The sequence below is a fragment of the Coffea arabica genome, chromosome 7e (genome assembly GCF_036785885.1).
Source record: "Coffea arabica cultivar ET-39 chromosome 7e, Coffea Arabica ET-39 HiFi, whole genome shotgun sequence".
NCBI classification, from domain to species: domain Eukaryota; kingdom Viridiplantae; phylum Streptophyta; class Magnoliopsida; order Gentianales; family Rubiaceae; genus Coffea; species Coffea arabica.
Genome location: NC_092323.1, coordinates 14726347 through 14749500, shown reverse-complemented (window position 1 = coordinate 14749500; position 23154 = coordinate 14726347). Strand labels below are relative to the sequence as shown.

General features: G+C 34.7%; 3 protein-coding genes and 1 pseudogene across 3 annotated transcripts; 3 read left to right on the top strand and 1 right to left on the bottom strand.

The window, feature by feature from the left end:
- The first annotated feature begins 3673 nt into the window (after positions 1–3673).
- LOC113700615 (glucan endo-1,3-beta-glucosidase 8-like) lies at positions 3674–5376 on the top strand. The gene is made up of 2 exons (XM_027221081.1): positions 3674–3891; positions 4203–5376. The coding sequence occupies exons 1-2, from the start codon at positions 3674–3676 to the stop codon at positions 5374–5376; spliced, it is 1392 nt and encodes a 463-aa protein (XP_027076882.1).
- Positions 5377–7330: 1954 nt separating this feature from the next.
- On the top strand, positions 7331–10151 carry LOC113700614 (glucan endo-1,3-beta-glucosidase 8-like; annotated as a pseudogene).
- Positions 10152–14586: 4435 nt separating this feature from the next.
- Positions 14587–16388, top strand: LOC113700613 (glucan endo-1,3-beta-glucosidase 8-like). Its single transcript, XM_027221080.1, has 2 exons — positions 14587–14804; positions 15215–16388. Exons 1-2 carry the CDS (start codon positions 14587–14589, stop codon positions 16386–16388), a joined length of 1392 nt encoding a protein of 463 aa, XP_027076881.1.
- Positions 16389–17520: 1132 nt separating this feature from the next.
- Positions 17521–21285, bottom strand: LOC113700611 (putative late blight resistance protein homolog R1A-3). Its single transcript, XM_027221079.1, has one exon. The coding sequence runs from the start codon at positions 21283–21285 to the stop codon at positions 17521–17523; it is 3765 nt and encodes a 1254-aa protein (XP_027076880.1).
- Between the last annotated feature and the right edge of the window lie 1869 nt (positions 21286–23154).

Below are 23154 nucleotides of genomic sequence, written 5' to 3'. Positions count from 1 at the left end.
TCCTATTTATGGGAGATAAGAGAACAAAGTTTTCTTGTGAAGAAATAAAGGAAGTCATATAGATTCTTTTTAATTTTTATACAAGGATATTAGGGGTGCAAAATTGGTTTTCTAACAATTGTCCAATGGAATGGCTATAAAGTGGCAAATAAAATTTTTTTTTCCTAATGGGTATCCAATAGATACTATTATACTAAATCCAAATTAACAAGTGTTCATCCAAGCATTATGGAGTTTCCGAGAGCAAAACTTCAGCCAAGTTTACTTGATTAAAACTCAAGACAATGTTTCCATTGGCCAAGCTCAATCGAGCCATTAGGTAGTTGGTGTCTAATAAATAGAGCTATAAATGAACTGTTGTATTGGTGTTCAATGGATATCACACATTAATTGAGGTAGCCGAATATTGAGTTTATTCAATCAAAATTCAGGTTAGAGATGCTCCAAGATATAAATGTGTAAGCTCATTGATTTTCCACACAATGAGGAAAGCTTTATATGTCCAGAGTTACCAAATGTATCTAGAATATATAAGTATACTCTAAAAAATATATGAGCAAGGAAATTATATTTACAAGAAGGCTTTGAAAAGAACAATAACGAATATAAATTCCAAAGAATAGAGAAAGTCATATAAAATATTAGGGTAAATTATATATAACCCCCATGTAGTTTTATCTATTGCCACATGACCCCTTTAACATTTTAAAATGTTCACTCCACCCCATATGGTTTTATGTAATGTAGAATCTTGAGCAAAAATAACTTATATAATGTCGTTAATTGAAATACCAATAGTGATTTTACTCAAATGCTGAATCAATCAATGATTTAAATACCTTGTATAAAAGCATGAGAGGATTGCATGGATAAATGCAAAAAACACAGAGGGTAAAGTAAATATTTATACAAATCATAAGAGAGTTTTATGGAGATTAAAATTTTATGACACACACTTTTAGAGTACGCTTGGTATAAACATCATAATTAATTGTGCATTCCGTCTATTTTTCACTTTACATAAAATCATAGGAGGATTATATGGCTATTTTAAACCTTTAGAGGGGTCATTTGACATTATATAAAATCACTGGGGGTTATAATTAATTTATCCAAAACATTATTAGAGAAGAAAGATACCTCGGTAATAGGGAGAAGGCAAGAAGAAAAAAAAAGAAAAGAAAAATAAGAGGGAAGAAAATAGAATGGAAAGAATGAGAAAAGAGTAGAGAGTTCAAGATAAAGGGGAAGAAAGAAGCGGAACCAAGGAAGATAAATTTTGAGAGAGATAATATCTAGACACCCTACACCTAATGCCATAAGTGACTCATATGGAACCAGGGAACCAAGTAAAGAAGTGGAATAAAAAAAAATCACGCGGTTGCCAGCACATAGGCCTGCACACAAGTTGAATCACTCGTGAGCCGTTCATGAGTAGCTCAATTCAAAGTTCGGATTGACTTCAGTCAATATCGAGTTTAAGTCGAGTTTGAACTTACTAAGTTGAACTCGAGTTCGAATTCAAATTAAAAAATATTTAACTCATTAGCTCACAAAGTAGCTCGATTATACAAACATACATACATATATATATATATATTAATAGTAAAATTATATATATCCCTAATATTTTATTCATTTTATTAAAAATAAAACAAAATTTCATTTTTTCTCAGATCAGCTCAACCTCGAGCTTTACACTAAGAGCTTGAGTTTGAGCTTGAGCTTGATAAAATTTAGGAGTGGGCATGGGTTGGTTACTCGCTCCATGCACCATTTGACTAACCCGTCCCGCACCTTGCAGGTCAGTCATTTTCTGACCCTTACCCGTTCCGCATATTAACGGGTGCTGATTATCGAGTACCCTCCGAAGTAGGATTGAGTCAATGGGTACCCACTCCGCAGCTTATCAATTAATTTTTTAAAAAATAATTTATACTAATTTAATTTTTTATTTTACATGTTCATCTAACATTTAACAAAGATTTTTTTCTCAAAAAAAGTCTCCTACCCAGAAATAAACATGTGAAGAGAATACAAGAAAAAGGAAAAAAATTAAAAGAATTTAAAATCAATAAAAATTTGAAATAAGTAGCACATTTTTTAAATATATATAGTCCACATTAATTAAACTCTTTTTTAAAAAACATAAGATCATGACCTCTACAAATGAATTTTATAAGAAACTATAGTCTCCTACATTTGCAATGCAATTTGTTCAATGATATTGCTTATTTAGTTCTAAATATATTATTTTATAGTATATGTATAAAAATAAAAAATTTAAAAAAATATGAAAGACGAGTCGGGTATCTGCAAGTTTTTAATTATGCGACCCTAACCCGCCCCACATCTAAGTAGGTACCTAACCCTCTTTTGATCCGATCAAATGATACGGATCTAATTTTTAATTTTCGAATCGGATAGGATCAAATGTCGTGGGTTTTTGGGTTAGTGGGTATTTTTATCCACCCTTAATAAAATTAAGTCGATGCTCAGTTTGATTCGGTCAAAATTTCGCTTGCACCCCTAACAGCACATGTCTTCGGCTGAATCTTATTGGCTCTTATCCTATTTATGTTGACAAATTTTGTAATAACTTCGAAAAACGGGTATATCTACATCGAATCTACAAAATTTATCTAATACTTAAAAATAAGATATTATTTGTAAGAATTAAATCATTTTGTCAATTGATTTCTTATTTTTTTTACTCATCTTTAATACATAACCAAATTTTAAACATGAATTCGGATTAGTAATCATACATCCAACTATAATAAAGTATACATTATCAATATATAAAAATTAATTCATATTTAAATCTTTCTTAAAATCATTTAATTAGTTGTCTTAAAAAATCAAGCTTTTGATATATTTGTTGTAGAGCTATATAAGCCTATAACTTTTGAAGATTTGTTTTGTATCTCTTTAGGTTAGAGAATGACATAATCAAATCAAATATGTCTTATATTTGTTCAAAACTAGAGGCTGTTGGGGGGAGAGGAGAGGAGGGGGAGAGAGTGTAAATGAAAACTCCCTAGTTCAAGATCTCCCACTTACATTAAAATAAATAAAAAAAAAAGAAAAAGCTGGAGGATCCTTGAGGACCTTGAGTGGTTATGTCTGTGATCTGTATCCTATTTCAGTGCTAAATAGAAACCAGATTCTAGGGAATTTACTAATTTAGAAAACATCAACTGCCAAATAAGTAGTATTAGTTGGTAAAATCTACTAGAGAACCGTTCTGTTCAATTTACCTTTTTTTCCCTAATTTAGAAAACATTACTTGCCAAATAAAAAAGTAGTATTAGTTGGTCAAATCTACAAGGGAACCACTTATTTTCAATTTACCTTTTTCCTTCAACAGTTGTCAATACAATTTCAGTAGTTGTCATTCCTTGTTTTCCTGATTGATTACCTGTACAAAACCTGTGATAAACCATATCCTTTTTGGTACATTTTTTCATATTTATGCCAATGATCACTTTTTCAAATTTTCTTCCTCATTTGGGGAACCAGATTGAACTCCACATATTGATATTAAAAGTGGGATCAAAGTGGGATGAACGGCTTCAATCACTTAATATGTGCAATTTCATTTCTTTCATTGGAGACCCTTTATGTAGAGGGTTATTTAGGTATGAATTGGGGAAGGTTGGCAACACAAAGAATGATACCATCCATGGTGGTTGACTTGTTGATGCAAAACAAGATCAATTACGTCAAGCTTTTCAGTGCAAGTGACAATGTCTTGGAAGCCTTTTCAGCGACTGACATTGGACTGGAAATCACAATGCCTAATCAATCTACACAGAAGATGAAAACTCAGGCTGATGTGGATGAGTGGGTGGTTCAGATTATTGTAAGCCATCCCAATGTCCATTTCATGTATGTTTTTCTTTGACTAGCTCCTACGTTTTTCTATAAACTCCCAACCCCCAATTTCCAGGCCTAGAATTTGATCCTCCCTGCTGACGGTGAGGCAAGACTCTTAAGAGCCATTACTTAGCCACTGGATGAATCCGAATGTTGTACCTTATAACTCCAGTCACACCTTGAAAGAGATATTATTACATGAATTTTTGGTTATAAATTTGAGTATAATTTAATGGTTAACAATTTAATTTCTCCTTTTTTTTAGCTCTCTTATTGATTATATTTTCATTTTTGGTCAACTTTTGTTTGAATTTTTTTTATAGGTATGTTTGCATTGGGACGCAGCCATTATCGACAAGATTTTTCAATCAAACATATCCCGAAGCTATTCAGGTATTGGACTGGACGCAACAAGCTCTTAATTTAATGAATAAAAGTGAAATTAAAGCAACAATGAGTCATTTCACTGATGTCCTCATCCTTGCAAAGAAACCATCAGAGGGTGCTTTCAGAAAAGATTTAGAGCCAAACATTACTAGGTCATGCCAGATTCTGCAGAGCAACAATGCTCCAATTGGAGTGGTTATTTTCCCACTCGTTAATGTTAATGATTTGTTCAACGGTGACACTGAATTTGCATTTCTTGAGAACAACTCCACCTCAGTGTTCAAAGATGGGGACAAAACCTATTCAAATGTCGTAGAGGTCATGTATGATATGTTCGATGTTGCATTGGAGAAAGTGGGGTGTCCAAACATGACAATCATTATAGATGCAATTGGATGGCCAACAGATGGAATAAAAGATGGAAACATCCCAAATGCACAGAGATTTTATCAGGGCTTGGCTAAATTTGTAGCTAGTAAGAAAGGAACTCCTCGACGTCCTGGTCCGATTGATGTCTATATCCATAATTTATCTGATGAAAATAAGATAAACAAGAATGCCGGGTCCTTCATGCGACACTGGGGTATCTACAAATTTGATGGACAGCCTAAGTTTAACTTTGATCTTCAGGGGCTTGGGCGCGATGTCAAGCTAGTACCAGCTATAGGCATTACACATATGCCTAAAAGGTGGTGCATTTTCAATGACCGATACGCATCAGATATTGGTAAAGTTGCTTATAATGTTTTTGATGATCAAGTAAAGTACGCATGTGACACTGCAGATTGCACGGCATTGGATCCTGGAGGTTCATGCAGCAATTTGACATACATGCAGAGGCTTTCGTATGCCTTTAATGTGGGCTTCCAGAAGGCTGCTCAAAGTGTGTCCAACAAATCGTGTTATTACAACGGATATGGTAAGATAGTCTCAGATGATCCTTCAACTCCATCCTGCACATTCCCTGTGGAAATATTAGCTGCTGAGATCCCTAATTTTACTGGATACGCACAAAGCCTGGCTCATGCTCTCAAGCCATCATCGATATCATTGATGACTGTTGTCGTGCAGACGTTGTACATCTCCTTCACTTTAATGTGTACATGCTGATTACAATGGATTTGGGGCCGTGTAGCATAGGCTAATCATACAGATTAATGTGCACATACCTTCAAATGACAACTGACATTTACGATTTTGTTTTACAATTTCACCTGTCAGAAACAAGTGGCTTGAAATCCAATTAAAATAGGCTCTATGTCAAATGTTAACTCTCAGGTATAAGATTCTTTTTATCTTAATGGTAAACTTAACGGAATCCGGTAATTTAACTGCCGAAACCGACATTTTCGTTAAGTTTAACAAATTCTGTTAGTTTATAATTTAGTTCAAAACATGAGGTATCGTTTTGTATATTTTAAAACTACAGAGGACTTTTCTGTATATTACATATACCACATGGGGCTTTTTTGTTCTTAACCCTTTAATTTTTTTTAAAATAATTTATACTAAATTAATTTTTTATTTAACATGTTCATTTAAGATTAACAAAGATTTTTTTTTTTGAAAAAAGTCTCCTACCAAGAAACAGGCATACTAAGAAAATACAAGAAAAATAAAAATAAAAATTAAAGGAATTCAAAATCAATAAAAATTTGAAATAGGTAGCACCTTTTTAAAATATATATTACATATTAATTAAATTCTTTTCTAAAAAAAAAATGATCATGACCTCTACAAATGAATTTAGTAAACAAACTATAGTCTCCCATATTTGTAATGCATTTGTTCAATGAAATTGCTTATTTAGCTCTAAATATATTATTTTTTAGTATGTGTATAAATATAAAAAAATAAATATGCGGGATGGGTCGGGTATCTGTGATTTTTAATTATGTGACTCTAACTCATCATACATCTAAGCGGGTACCCAATCCTCTTTAAACTCGATCAAATAATACGGATCGGGTATCCTAATTTTCGGATCAGATAAAATAGGATGTGACGGATTTTCATGTTAGCAGGTATTTTTCAGCACATGTTTTGGGACTGAATCTTATTGGCTCTTATCCTATTTATGTTGACAAATTTTGTAATGACTTCGAAAAAGGTGTATATATACGTTGAATCTACAAAATTTATCTAACACTTAAAAATCAGATATTATTTGCAAGAATTAAATCATTTCGTCAATTGATTTCTTATTTTTTATTCATCTTTAAAACATAACTAAATTTTAAACTCGAATTCAGATTAGTTATCATACATCCAACTATAATAAAGTATACATTATCAATATATAAAAATTAATTCATAATTAAAATTTTTTAAAATCATTTAATTAGTTGTCTAAAAAAAATCAAGCTTTTGATATATTTGTCCTAGAGCTATATAAGACTTTAACTTTTGAAGATTTTGTTTTGTATCTCTTAAGGTTAGAGAATGACACAACCAAATCCAAATCTGTCTTATATTTGTTCAAAACTAGAGGATCGTTTGGGGGGGGGAGAGGGGAGAGAGTGTAAATAAAAGCTTCCAAGTTCAAAATCTCCCACCTACACTAAAATAAATCAAAAAAAAAAAAGAAAAACCTGGAGGATCCTTGAGGACCTCGAGTGGTTGTGTCTGTAATCTGTATCCTATTTCGGTGCTAAATAGAAACCAGATTCTAGGGAACTTACTAATTTAGAAAACATCACTAGCCAAGTAAGTAGTATTAGTTGGTAAAATCTACTAGGGAACAATTATTTTCAATTTACCTTTTCTCCCTAATTTAGAAAACATTACTTGCCAAATAAAAAAGTAGTATTAGTTGGTCAAATCTACAAGGGAACCACTTATTTTCAATTTACCTTTTTTTCCTTCAACAGTTGTCAATAAAATTTCAGTGGTTGTCACTCCTTGTTTTCCTGATTGATTACCTGTACAAAACCTGTGATAAACCATCTCTTTTTTGGTATATTTTTCATATTTATGACAATGATCACTTTTTCGAATTTTCTTCCTCATTTAGGGAACCAGGTTGAACTCCACATAGTGATATTAAAAGTGGGATCAAAGTGGGATGAACGGCTTCAATCTCTTAATATGTGCAATTTCATTTCTTTCATTGGAGACCATTGATGTAGAGGGTTATTTAGGTATGAATTGGGGAATGTTGGCAACACAAAGAATGATACCATCCATGGTGGTTGACTTGTTGATGCAAAACAAGATCAATTACGTGAAGCTTTTCAGTGCAAGTGACAATGTCTTGGAAGCCTTTTCAGTGACTGACATTGGACTGGAAGTCACAATGCCTAATGTATATACACAGAAGCTGAAAAATCAAGCTGATGTGAACGACTGGGTGGTTCAGATTATTGTAAGGCATCCCAATGTCCATTACATGTATGTTTTTCTTTTAATAGCACCTACCTCTTTCTATAAACTCCCAACCCCCAACTTCCAGGCCTAGAATTTGATCCTTAGACCTGCCTACAGACTAGGATATGCGCTCTATCTTAGCCACCACTTAGCTATCCCAATAGTTGAATGAATGAGCTCCTGTCACATAGGTTATGTTTTGAAACTCGGACCGGACAAAGACTCGGTAGAGTTCAGGGGTCAGAGGTCAATTGGTCCAATCGGGTTCGACTGGTGTCAAAAATCGGATGATGTCAGCATGATGTCATTAATATAATTTAATTAAAATTAAAATATTATGTAAAATGTCTAACCATAGGTTAATATCAAGTAAAGTATATTAGTAGATGTTTGATGTTTCAAAATTATTTAACAAAAAAATACAAATAACATAGAATAATCAACTAATAGTTCATATGATTTAATGTTTATTTTATCGTTAAGAATTAATTTTGGAGATTTATTTGAAATAAAACACTAAAATTTAGGACTATCTATAATCTGTTAAATATTTCTAAGTACGTCAACAATTTTGAGATACTTTAGAGGTCAAAACATAAATTTGTTAAAACTTTGAACCCAAACTGAAATTTTCTCATATTTCTTCTTTGACTCCAAGCCTAAAGCAATCATGTTGCCGTCACTTTCATCCATTCTTGTCCTGCCTCTGTTCTTTCTTCCCCTGCAACTTCTTCTTCTTTCGACTCTTTTTTTTTTCTTTTTTCGTTTTCCGTTCCAGATTTCATCGTGCTAGTCTTTTCTCCTCAAACTCACAAAATATAAAAAAATTATCTTATTTTTTTTAAACTTCTCTCTTTTTCAACTCTTTTTTTTTACTATTTTATTTCTTTTTCACCTTTTTGATACATGTGTGATTAGATCTTGTTCAATAAATGCATTTAAGATTAGATATGAAGGGATCTTGTTCAAAGGAGGAAGATGGTTTGCAAGTTTTGAGCGACTTGTCAAACAAGGAAGATGGGTTCCAGGTTAGAGTGAAAAGGAGAAAAAAATGAAAAACTCCGGTTCTCGCCGGTTTCATTGGTTTCCGGTCCAACCCGACTTTTGACCGGATTTGCCTGAGTTTTAAACAAACGGGTTTTTAGAAACACTCAAACCGGACATCTAGCCGGTTACCAGTCCAACCGGTCCGGTCCGAGTTTGAAAACATAACATAGGAGAATTCTCCCTGCTGACGATGAGGCAAGACTCTAAGAGCCATTACTTAGTCGCTGGATGAATCCGAATGTTGTACCTTATAACTCCCGTCACACCTTGAAAGAGATATTATTAGATGAATTTTTGGTTAATTTAATGGTTAACAATTTAATTTCTCCTTTGTTTTTTTAGCTCTCTTATTGATTATATTTTCATTTTTGGTCAACTTTTGTTTGATTTTTTCTTTTTATAAGTATGTTTGTGTTGGGACACAGCCATTATTGACAAGATTTTCCAATCAAACATATCCCGAAGCTATTCAGGTATTGGATTGGACGCAAAGAGCTCTTAATTTAATGAATAAAAGTGAAATTAAAGCAACAATGAGTCATTTCACGGACGTCCTCATCCCTGTAAAAAAACCATCAGAGGGTGCTTTCAAAGAAGATTTAAAGCCAAACATGACTAGGTCTTGTCAGATTCTGCAGAGCTACAATGCTCCAATTGGACTAGATGTTTTCCCACTCCTGAGTGTTAATGATCTGTTCAACGGTGACACCGAATTTGCATTTTTTGAGCACAAATCCACCTCAGTTTTCAAAGACGGGGACAAGACCTACTCCAATGGTTTTGAGGTTATGTATGATATGTTCGATGTTGCATTAGAGAAAGTGGGGTGTCCAAACATGACAATCATTATCGATGCAATTGGATGGCCAACAGATGGAATAAAAGATGGGAACATCCCAAATACACAGAGATTCCATCAGGGCTTAGCTAAATTTGTAGCAAGTAAGAAAGGAACTCCTCGATGTCCTGGTCCAATTGATGTCTACATCCGTAATTTGTCTGATGAAAATAAGATAAACAAGAGTACCGGATCCTTCAGGCGACACTGGGGCATCTACAAATTTGATAAACAGCCTAAGTTTAACTTTGATCTACAGGGGCTTGGGCATGATGTGTAGTTAGTACCAGCTGTAGGCATTACACATATGCCTAAAAGATGGTGCATTGTCAACGGTGATGTTGCAAATGATATTAATAATATAACAAGAGAAAAATTTTTGGATGCATGTGACAGTACTGTAGATTGCACAGCAATGGAAGCTGGAACGTCATGCAGCAATCTGACAAAAACACAATAGCTTTCATACATTTTTAATATGGGCTTCCAGAAGGCAGCTCAAAATGTGTACAAAAAAACGTGTTATTACAACGGATATGGTAAGATAATCTTGGATGATCCTTCAACTCCATCCTGCACATTCCATGTCGAAATATTAGCTGCTGAGATCCCTAATTTTAATGGATACGCATGAAGCCTGGCTCGTGCTCTCATGCCATCATCGATATCATTGATGATTGCTGTTGTGCAGACGTTGTTCATGTGATTCACTTTGATGTGTACATGTGATTATAATGGATTTGGGGCCATGTAGCATAGGCTAATCATACAGATTAATATGCACATACCTTCAAATGACAACTGACTTTATGATTTTGTTTGACAATTTCACCTGTAAGAAACAAGTGCCTTCAAATCCAATTAAAATCGGCTCCATGTCAAATGTTAACTCTCGGGTATAAGATTCATTTTATCTTTCAGTCCCTTCCTCGTCCTTCTTTTTCCTTTGTAGTTTTAAATATTGGGTCAGGTCTTAATCCAAATTAGATTAAAATTTCTTGGTTTTACAATTGTACGCTGTTGAATTTTCTTGAGGATACTTTGTATAAAGGACAGAAACAGAAGAAGAAGAGAAGAGGAAAAAGAAAAAGTTGGACTGTCGAGCTATTTTTTCTCAGAAAAATTAAATTTTTTCGTGTCACTCAGATTGATACATGTAGAAGAGGCAGATCTGTTCTTGCCATTCTCCCAAACCAAAACATCGGGTACAAGTCCCCTCCAATAACTGTTTTTGGGAAACAACTAGAAGTTTACTACCGAACTTATGCAAATATACTAATACTCTTTGAAAATTAAAAGGTACATCCTATTTATGGGAGATAAGAGAACAAAGTTTTCTTGTGAAGAAATAAATGAAGTCATATAGATTCTTTTTAATTTTTATACAAGGATATTAGGGGTGGAAAATTGGTTTTCTAACAATTGTCCAATGGAATGGCTATAAAGTGGCAAATAAAAAATTTTTTTCCTAGCGGGTATCCAATAGATACTTACTATTATACTAAATCCAAATTAATATGTGTTCATCCAAGCATTATGGAGTTTCCGAGAGCAAAACTTCAGCCAAGTTTACTTGATTATAACTCAAGACAATGTTTCCATTGGCCAAGCTTTGTTGAGCCATTAGGTGGTTGGTGTCTAATGAATAGAGCTATAAAAGAACTGTTGTATCGGTGTTCAATGGGTATCACACATTAATTGAGCTAGCCGAATATTGAGTTTATTCAATCAAAATTCGAGTTAGAGGTGCTCCGGGATATAAATGTGTAAGCTCATTGATTTTCCACACAACAATGAAAGCTTTATATGTCCAGATTTACCAAATGTATCTTGAATATACAAGTATACTCTAAAAAATATATGACCAAGGAAATTATATTTTCAAGAAGGCTTTGAAAAGAACAATAATATAAATTCCAAAGAATAGAGAAAGTCATATAAAATATTAGGGTAAATTATATATAACTCCCATGTAGTTTTATCTATTGCCACATGACCCCTTTAACATTTCAAAATGTTCATTTCACCCCATATGGTTTTATGTAATGTAGTATCTTGAGCAAAAATAACTTATATAATGTCGTTAATTGAAATACCAATAGTACTTTTACTTAAATGCTGAATCAATCAATGACTTAACTACCTTATATAAAAGCATAAGGGGATTACATGGATAAATGTAAAAAACACAGAGGATAAAGTAAATATTTATACAAATATTAAGAGAGTTTTATGGAGATTAAAATTTTATCACACACACTTTTAGAGTACGCTTGGTATAAATATCATAACTAATTGTGCATTTCATCTATTTTTCACTTTACATAAAATCATAGGAGGGTTATATTGCTATTTTAAACCTTTAGAGGGGTCATTTGACATTATATAAAATCACTGGGCGTTATAATTAATTTATCCAAAACATTATTAGAGAAGAAAGATCCCTCGGTAATAGGGAGAATGAAGGAAGAAAAAAAAAGAAAAGAAAGATATGAGGGAAGAAAATAGAATGGAAAGAATGAGAAAAGAGTAGAGAGTTCAAGATAAAGGGGAAGAAAGAAGCGGAACCAAGGAAGATGAATTTTGAGGGAGATAATAGCTTGACATCCTACACCTAATGCCACAAGTGACTCATATGGAACCAGGGAACCAAGTAAAGAAGCGGAAAAAAAAAAATCACACGGTTGGCAGCACATAGGGCTGCACACAAGTTGAGTCACTTGTGAGCCGTTCATGAGTAGCTTGATTCAAAGTTCGGATTGAGTTCAGACAATATCGAGTTCTAGTCGAGTTCGTACTTACTAAATTGAACTCGAGTTCGAATTCAAATTAAAAAATGCTTAACTTATTAGCTCACAAACTAGCTCGATTATACATACATACATACATATATATATTAATAGTGAAATTATATATATTCCTAATATTTTATTCATTTTTTTAAAAAATAAAATAAAATTTTCATTTTTTTCTCGACTCGGCTCGAACTCGATCTTTACATTAAGAGTTTCAGTTTGAGTTTGAACTTGATAAAATATAGGAGTAGGCATGGGTTGGTTACTCGCTCCATGTACCATTTGACTGATTCGTCCCACATCTTGCATGTCAGGTATTTTTTGACCCTTACCCGTTCTGCATATCAACAGGTACCTGATTATCGAGTACCTTCCGAAGTAGGATTGAGTCAATGGGTACCCACTCCGCCACTTATCAATTAATTTTTTTTAAAAATAATTTATACTAATTTAATTTTTTATTTTACATGTTCATCTAACATTTAACAAAGATTTTTTCTCGAAAAAAGTCTCCTACGAAGAAACAAGCATATGAAGAGAATACAAGAAAAAGGAAAAAATTAAAAGAATTCAAAATCAATAAAAATTTGAAATAAGTAGCACTTTTTTTAAATATATGTAGTCCACATTAATTAAACTCTTTTTTAAAAAATACAAGATCATGACCTCTACAAATGAATTTTATAAGAAACTATAGTCTCCCATATTTGTAATGTAATTTGTTCAATGAAATTGCTTATTTAACTCTAAATATATAATTTTATAGTATGTGTATAAAAAAAAAATTATGAAGAACGGGTCGGGTATCTGCAGGTTTTTAATTATGTGACCCTAACCTGCCCCACATCTAAATAGGTACCCGATCCTTTTTTAACCTGATCAAATGATACGGATCGGATTCTTCATTTTTGAATCGGATAGGATCAAATGTCGTGGGTTTTTGGGTTAGCAGGTATTTTTATCCACCCCTAATAAAATTAAGTCGATGCTCGGTTTGATTAGGACAAAATTTGATTCGACTTGATTGCACCCCTACTAGCACATGTCTTGGGCTGAATCTTATTGGCTCTTATCCTATTTATATTGACAAATTTTGTAATGACTTCGAAAAAGGTGTATATATACGTTGAATCTACAAAATTTATCTAACACTTAAAAATCAGATATTATTTGCAAGAATTAAATCATTTCGTCAATTGATTTCTTATTTTTTATTCATCTTTAAAACATAACTAAATTTAAACTTCAAATCGGATTAGTTATCATATATCCAACTATAACAAAGTATACATTATCAATATATAAAAATTAATTCATATTTAAATCTTTCTTAAAATCATTTAATTAGTTGTCTGAAAAAATCAAGCTTTTGATATATTTGTCATAGAGCTATATAAGCCTATAACTTTTGAGGATTTTGTTTTGTATCTCTTTAGGTTAGAGAATGACAAATCAAATCAAATCTGTCTTATATTTGTTCAAAACTAAAGGATGTTGGGAGGAGAGGAGAGGAGGGGGAGAGAGTGTAAATGAAAGCTCCCGAGTTTAAGATCTTCCACTTACACTAAAATAAATCACAAAAAAAAAAAAGCTGGAGGATCCTTGAGGACCTTGAGTGGTTATGTCTGTAATCTGTATCCTATTTCAGTGCTAAATAGAAACCAGATTCTAGGGAATTTACTAATTTAGAAAACATCAATTGCCAAATAAGTAGTATTAGTTGGTAAAATCTACTAGGGAACCGTTATTTTCAATTTACCTTTTTTCCCTAATTTAGAAAACATTGCCAAATAAAAAAGTAGTATTAGTTGGTCAAATCTACAAGGGAACCACTTATTTTCAATTTACCTTTTTCCTTCAATTTACCTTTTTTCCCTAATTTAGAAAACATTGCCAAATAAAAAAGTAGTATTAGTTGGTCAAATCTACAAGGGAACCACTTATTTTCAATTTACCTTTTTCCTTCAACAGTTGTCAATACAATTTCAGTGGTTGTCATTCCTTGTTTTCCTGATTGATTACCTGTACAGAACCTGTGATAAACTATCTCTTTTTTGGTACATTTTTTCATATTTATGCCAATGATCACTTTTTCGAATTTTCTTCCTCATTTGGGGAACCAGATTGAACTCCACATATTGATATTAAAAGTGGGATCAAAGTGGGATGAACGGCTTCAATCTCTTAATATGTGCAATTTCATTTCTTTCATTGGAGACCCTTTATGTAGAGGGTTATTTAGGTATGAATTGGGGAAGGTTGGCAACACAAAGAATGATACCATCCATGGTGGTTGACTTGCTGATGCAAAACAAGATCAATTACGTCAAGCTTTTCAGTGCAAGTGACAATGTCTTGGAAGCCTTTTCAGCGACTGACATTGGACTGGAAATCACAATGCCTAATCAATCTACACAGAAGATGAAAACTCAGGCTGATGTGGATGAGTGGGTGGTTCAGATTATTGTAAGCCATCCCAATGTCCATTTCATGTATGTTTTTCTTTGAATAGCTCCTACCTCTTTCTATAAACTCCCAACCCCCAATTTCCAGACCTAGAATTTGATCCTTAGACCTGCCTGCGAACTAGGATAAGCGCTCTATCTTAGCCACCACTTAGCTATCCCAATAGTTGAATGAATGAGCTCCTATCACATAGGAGAATCCTCCATGCTGACGGTGAGGCAAGACTCTAAGAGCCATTACTTAGCCACTGGATGAATCCGAATGTTGTACCTTATAACTCCCGTTACACCTTGAAAGAGATATTATTAGATGAATTTTTGGTTATAAATTTGAGTATAATTTAATGGTTAACAATTTAATTTCTCCTTTGTTTTTTTAGCTCTCTTATTGATTATGTTTTCATTTTTGGTCAACTTTTGTTTGATTTTTTTTATAGCTATGTTTGCGTTGGGACGATGCCATTATCGACAAGATTTTTCAATCAAACATATCCCGAAGCTATTCAGGTATTGGACTGGATGCAACAAGCTCTTAAGTTAATGAATAAAAGTGACATTAAAGCAACAATGAATCATTTCACTGACGTCCTCATCCCTGTAAAGAAACCAGCGGAGGCTGCTTTCAGAAAAGATTTAGAGCCAAACATTACTAGGTCATGTCAGATTCTGCAGAGCTACAATGCTCCAATTGGAGTGGTTATTTTCCCACTCCTTAATGTTAATGATTTGTTTAACGGTGACACTGAATTTGCATTTCTTGAGAACAACTCTACCTCAGTGTTCAAAGATGGGGACAAAACCTATTCAAATGTCATAGAGGTCATGTATGATATGTTCGATGTTGCATTAGAGAAAGTGGGGTGTCCAAACATGACAATCATTATAGATGCAATTGGATGGCCAACAGATGGAATAAAAGATGGAAACATCCCAAATGCACAGAGATTTTATCAGGGCTTGGCTAAATTTGTAGCTAGTAAGAAAGGAACTCCTCGACGTCCTGGTCCGATTGATGTCTATCTCCATAATTTGTCTGATGAAAATAAGATAAACAAGAATGCCGGATCCTTCATGCGACATTGGGGTATCTACAAATTTGATGGACAGCCTAAGTTTAACTTTGATCTTCAGGGGCTTGGGCACGATGTCAAGCTAGTACCAGCTATAGGCATTACACATATGCCTAAAAGGTGGTGCATTTTCAATGACCGATACGCATCAGATATTGGTAAAGTTGCTTATAATGTTTTTGATGATCAAGCAAAGTACGCATGTGACACTGCAGATTGCACGGCATTGGATCCTGGAGGGTCATGCAGCAATTTGACATACATGCAGAGGCTTTCGTATGCCTTTAATATGGGCTTCCAGAAGGCATCCCAACGTGTGTCCAACAAATCGTGTTATTACAACGGATATGGTAAGATAGTCTCAGACGATCCTTCAACTCCATCCTGCACATTCCCTGTCGAAATACTAGCTGCTGAGATCCCTAATTTTAGTGGATACGCACAAAGCCTGGCTCATGCTCTCAAGCCATCATCGATATCATTGATGATTGCTGTTGTGCAGACGTTGTTCATCTGCTTCACTTTGATGTGTACATGCTGATTATAATAGATTTGGGGCCATATAGCATAGGTTAATCATTCATGCTGGTTTTTATGTACTTTTTCACCTATCAGATATGTGTGGCCTCAAATTCAATTTAAAATCAGCCCCATGTCAAATGTTAACTCTCAGGTATAAGGTTCCCTTGTCTCTCTTTCTTTCTTTTTTAGTTTTAAAATGTGTCAAGGCTTAACCCACGTAAGATTAAACATTCCTGTGATGCATAACAGTATTCATCACATCTTATGCTGATTATATGCTTAATCAAGACATGTTGAATCTCCAAGAAAATACATATTCTGTATGCAGTTTTATACTCGCGCGGCTTTGTCAAACCATCTGGGGTGTAAGTTGCCAAGTAACTTATCATGCACTCCCAATTCGGTGCCTTTCCTTGCCTAGTTCTGTTAGTATTGTTCTATAATGCTCTTCAATTTAGTTCAGTAATGACAGAAAAAATCAGAAACAAGAATATAAGAAATTGATCAGGTCATGTATTACTTGAATAAATTTGGTTCGTTGATCTTTATAACTATGACATGTAAACCATATATATCTTTGAGTTCTCCAGGTCTAGATTATGAGTGACAAAGGCTTTTTCTTGCTGAATTGCATTAAGTCTAGATCAACGTTCAGCATGGTAGAAAACTTAGTTGTCGTACTTCGTTTTAATCAAATCTATGTTTTCTGCTCGGCAGATGTTCTGAAGTTTATCCTAACTAGAATTTCTGTTATCACATCCAACCTGGTAATCTGATCTTAGTTTTTGTTATGCTTAAATTACCCTCGTATCTTTTAATATAGAGTTATTGCATTTCAATCATAACACTAATAAGAAAAATGAATAATTTTAATAAATTACATCCCAAAAATGTTGATAACTAAAATTAAAAGTTGCCCAACCAAAATATAGGTACATTCCAATAATTGCTTTGACAAAAAAAAAAAGAAAACAAGAACTCATTACTGAACTGATACAAAGAACACAAGCAGTTAATTGAGGAAGGAAACCTTATCTGCATAAACAAATTTCCATATCTACGAGCATTGAACTCTGTTAACATGTGAAGTGAGGAATTAAATAGATTCTCCTTCATGTCAGGCCTGAGGAAACTTTGCCATCCCAATCTTCTTAATGAATTACAACCTTTAGACCCTTATTTCCCAAGTCCATCTGTTCTTCTTGAATTTGCTTTACCGAATTCACAGCAGACTTGTGACACGATCTGATCTCAATCATTTCAATAGTTGGAATGTCCCCTAAACAAGAAGGGACCTCTTCCAGCATCCGACAACTGCATAAAACCAGCTTCTCAAGTGGGGGGAAATCATCGCCAGAGGCTGTCCATCTGACGATTTCCAAGTCTTCCAGTTTCAAGAATCTCAGCTTTGGGAATGCCCCTTCTGTCACTTCCCATTCTTTTCCCACAAAGGACCGATTAAGTAATTTGAGCACCTCTAGATTGGGCAGCTTTGCAATTTCTGAAATTTCACTCCACTGCTGCTTATTGCTTGAGAGAGTCAATTTTCTCAAATTAACGGGGAAATCCAGTTTAAATGCCCAAAATCGAGCCATGCGGAGTGATTGTAGTCGGCTCAGACGGTCCAGCACAATTTCCTTATGGCAATGCACAGGAATGTCCTCTTTTGACGCATATACGCATTTTAGTCTACGGATGTTTGGTAACTTTGCCAGTATCTTTGCAAAACTTTGACCATTGCAGCAATCGATTACAAGGATACAGCTGCCTAATTGAGACAAATCTGGGTATCTTTCAAGATCGTCAGTGGGAAATATAAAACCAAAGGAGCAACGAGAACTTGCAATGCTTAGATGCCTCAGTTCCTTCATCATCCAGATTGTGTTTGGCAACGCAACACAAGTTGTGGCTCCCTTCAACTGAAAAGTTTCTAACCTCGAGAGTTTGCATATCGCAGACGGAATGGACTTTACACTACATTGAATCACCAAGTATCTCAAGTGAACCAGCAATACTACCTCCAATGGAAAGCTCTGACCAAGATCATAGTCCCCTAAGTCCAACACTTTGAGAAGTTTAAATATCCGAAACATGAATGAAAAATCATGCTTCTGTTCAAGAGCAAAAGGAGTCTTAGAAAAGAAGAGCAAACAGCGTAAATGAGGACAGAAGAGCCTCGACTTCTTAAAGGCCATTGCATCAGCATAGATACCCAACCTGTATGGGTTGTATGGTGCAGTGAAAGTATAAAGCTCATCATACCCACGTAAAATATGCAAAAAACTTTCTTCTTTGGCTTTCCTGATGACAAATTCATGCAACAAGTCATGAATTTGGCAAGTTTTCACCCCACCAATGGATCTTTGTTGGCTAACCATTACTAAACTTCGATCAATGAGATCCATCAAGTACTCATTTGCTGCATCCTCTAAGCTCTTTGCCCCAGTCTTCTGCACAAATCCTTCAGAGATCCATAGCAATGCCAACCTTTGGATGGGAATTTCTTGGTCTTCCTGAAATGCACCAAAATATAGAAAGCATGGCTTCAAATAATCAGGTAAGTGTCTATAGCTCAACTCAAATGTGTTCATGCAGAGTTCATTGTCAGAAAGAACGCTGGAACTTAGACTTCTTGCAACTTCTTCCCAGCGATATTGCTGTATTGTTGCAAGAAATCCAGCAACAACAACAACAGCAAGAGGTAGCCCCTTACAACTCTCTGCTATTTGCTTCCCAAGAGCACATAGTTGTGGAGGACAAGCTTTCTTGGCAAACAACTTATGCTGTAGTAAAGCCCAACTCTCTTCATCAGTGAGTAGGCGAAGTGGGTGAGCTTTGCAATCTTGCTTAAATTCTGATGACAAATTGTGAAGGCGACTTGTACAGAGAACTCTACTTCCATTGGCGTCATTGGGGAAAGATCTTTCCATCCCATTCCATGCCTCAATGCCCCATATATCATCCAAAACTATCAGATACCTGTTTCCCTTCAATTGTTTGTAGAGAACTACAGCCAAATCATCTTCATTCATCTGTAAATATTGGCTAGGAAGCTTATCCATAATATCACTTAAGATTTTTAATAACAAACTTAGCCTCTGATATCCTTGTGAAACACAACACCATGCACGAACATGAAAGTGGCACATAATTAACTGATCATTGTATACTCTTTTGGCCAATGTTGTCTTACCTTGTCCAGCCATACCCACGATTGGAACAACATCCAACTGCCTTGTTCCTCTTGTAAGTCTCTCAATAACTGTTTCTGCCTCATCATCCAATCCCACCACAACTTCATCGAGTATAGGAGTGCTAACCTGTGATGGCATGTGACTATAAGAATTGGTAGTTTTCTGGCCTCCAATATCAGGCTGCATCCTGTCATAGATCTCTAAGGCCTCAGTTTTAATAAAGTTGATGTCTTCATTGATGGCATCGAATGACATCGGATAACAATCAGGTCTATCACCTACTGCCACATAGTCAATTATAATCTCTGCCTTGTAAGCCACCTCCATAACACGACTCCAAAGAGTTTGAAGTTTTACGTTCTGGTTTCGCTGGTGCACAATATTATTCAGGAAAGATCTCAAGATTAGAAGATTTTCCAGAAATATATGGATGCAATCCTTTGGAAAAGCAACTGAATCTGCCTCGCACTTTGATAATTGCTCTAGTTTCTCTTGGAGAGAATCCAAAAAACCCAACTCATTGGTTGTAGGAAAACTAGATGATGATGTTAACAGGTACTCTTGTGCAACTCTTGACTTAATATACTTGATCAATTTCAACAAATCAAAAAGGAGAAGATCCTTTTCCTTGGCCAAGCCTTCTTTCAATTCATTCCGAGAAATGGAGCAAACTATTGTTCCAGCATCAATGACCACAAGTCTTAAGTGATACTGTATTTTGTCAAGTAGCTCTTTGACCTTGTACTGCTGAAGGAGAATGGTTCTCAGGAATCTTAGTCCTTCATAAAGTCTTTGGATTTGGTCCTTGGGAGAAATCATAAAGCTTGAATCATAATCAAATAGCCCCCAAAGTCTACACAGCAGAGAATCAATGAATTCTGCTGCTATATCCCCATTCTTCTTGGAAGTCAGAATTATCGATGATCCTGATAATTTTGCAGCTGTAAGGAGTTGGACACAAATCTGTCCAATGTGAGGATCAACAAGCTTAATCTTCTCAAGCAGCTGAGTCTTTTCCAATTGCACCTGAGCGAGCAGTTCTCCATCATTTCTGAAATAAAAACCCCACATGAAGATCAGCCGTGCTGCTTTGACAGCAACAAATTCAACATGGCTATACAAGTCCTTGGATTGCATAAAGTCAACACCTTGCGTCCTGGTAAAGCGAATGAAATTGTTGAAAAACTTTAGCTTATCAACAAGGGCTTCGATTAGTTGAAGCAGAGCTTCATCATTGACACAGCAGAGAAGATCCATCAGATTTTCCAAAAAATTAGTAATCACGATAGGAATCATATCCACGAGTCGATATTCCAGAGAGTTTGCTGAAAACATGAATGACAGTTTTACAACATCTCGTTTCATAGCCCTTACGGTTGTTCTAAAACCAGATATCATGTTCAAAACCAGGCTATAATCGTGATCTGATGCAAGACAAAGGGAGTGAGCTTCATTGGAAATTTTGCAAACAAGATCTTCAATCGTCATCAAGATAACTCTCGGACTTGCATGCTTATCTTGCTCATGTTCCAAAAATCCATACTTGCTGCCCCACTCACGGGCACAGGTATAAAATGTTCTGAGAAGTTTCAGCTCCATCCTCATCTTCCAGAGGCCACGATACTCAGGATACTCTCTCTCACGACGAAACCAGCTTTCAATGGATTCGAGATCATGTAATGCAGCACCAAACAAAGCATAATCGAACCTAGACACAGCCATATCCCTCGGTTGGACCTTTTCTTAACTTCAGTTCAGGTTTCTTGATAGCAAATGAAGAGGAGGAAACCTCAAAATCTACTTTGATTGACCTGCTAATAGGATTTGATAGCTGTTTCTTGCTTTCTCACGCCACTTTGGTCTACTCCTCTTTCCGTGTGAAGAAAACATTATATTTATTTATAAACAAAATGTATAGAGTTATAGACAAAAGCTACTGAAGTTGCCTCATCTTTTCGTGGTCCAGGTCAACTCCTCCGTCCGAGTAAACCACCGTCCAACCTCCGAAGAACCATTTTTTTTTATTTCCTTTTTGGGAAAATGGCCTGTTTCATACCTTATATTTCGCAAAATTATTTTTTTCATCCATCTCTTTTAAAACGAAGCAAATTCATCTTTGATATTTAAAAATTAAAACTATTACATCCCTAAACTCTAACTTTCAATTTGAATCAAACCATTCAATAACCTAGTAATAAATTTCAGGGATAGAATTGATAAATCATTCGATCAACTCCATCGGATTCACATGACATTTATTGAACCAAAAATAAAAAAAAAAATAAAAAATTATAACATAAAAAGGTTGTTCTTTGTCTTGGAATAGCAGAATTTTTTTTTTTGGTAAATTTTTTCATACACCATTAGTATATACACTTGCAAGTCTTGAAATATATCATGCATACAAAGTTTGGTATTTAAATTAAATTGAAATGATGTGGCAGATATCTAGATCCGTCACTATATATAATGACAATGTATGAAAGATTAATCCTTCTTTTTTATGTTATGGTTTTTTGTTTTTCCGTTTTGAATTCATTAAATTTCACGTGAATATCAAGTTAAATTAATCAAGTGATTTACCAATTATATCCCCAAAAATTATAAGCGGCCGGGTTGCTAGGTGGTTGGATTCAGATTGAAAATTGATTTCAGAATGTAATAGCCTCAGTTTTTAAATGTCAGAAACGAATTCAGGGATAAAAAGAATATTTTGGTGAAATGTGAAGAATGAAAGTAGCCATTTTCCCTTTCCTTTTTATATACCAAAAAAGCTAAAACCATTCTTTTTCAGAGAGAGCATGACTATCGTCCAAATGTAGCAGATAATAAATGCAAAGTCCCTTCAACTAATTCTGCATGAACCCCCTGCATTCTCACCAATTTTTCCCCTATTGTGCAGATGAGAAAAGCCTTACGATTCAGGACAGTTTGACAAGGAATTTGCAAACGTGGTTTTCGAATTTCAGCAATTCAAATATTGCACACACAACAGCTAATTAGGTGTAAGGAGTTTTTTTACCATAAAGTGATTGCAATATTCAAACTTCATCTGCTATTGCCCATGAGTTGCTTAGCGGGGTTAAATCAGCATTTAGATTCAAATTCTCCAAACCCTCTACCCAACAAGGGAAATCTGTTCTTGTCATGTGGATTTTCCAACAAAATTTACCAAGCCATATTTTTGGTATGGTCTTGTTCATTTCTTTTGTTTGGAATACAGTTTGCAATATGTAATGTAGGTATCACTTGGGGAAGGATGGCCACACGCATCCATGGTGGATGATATGAAGCTGCAAAATGGCATAAAAATGTGAAGCTTTTTGGCTCAATGGAGCTTTTTGGCTCAGTGACATTGGACTGACTATAACAACGGCCTAATGAAGCTTTGAGGATAGCTAACATGTACAAGGCTGCCAAGATATGAATAGAAAAATATTTTGTCTGATTTCTTGACATAGGATTAAAAAAGAAAAATTCCCTAGCAAAAAACTACATATTTTTATGTCACAAAGCTATGCATCTGTTAGGACTCTACGTACCCCATTCAAGGCTGCATTCTCAGGAAATATAACTTGAAGCTGTTGATGT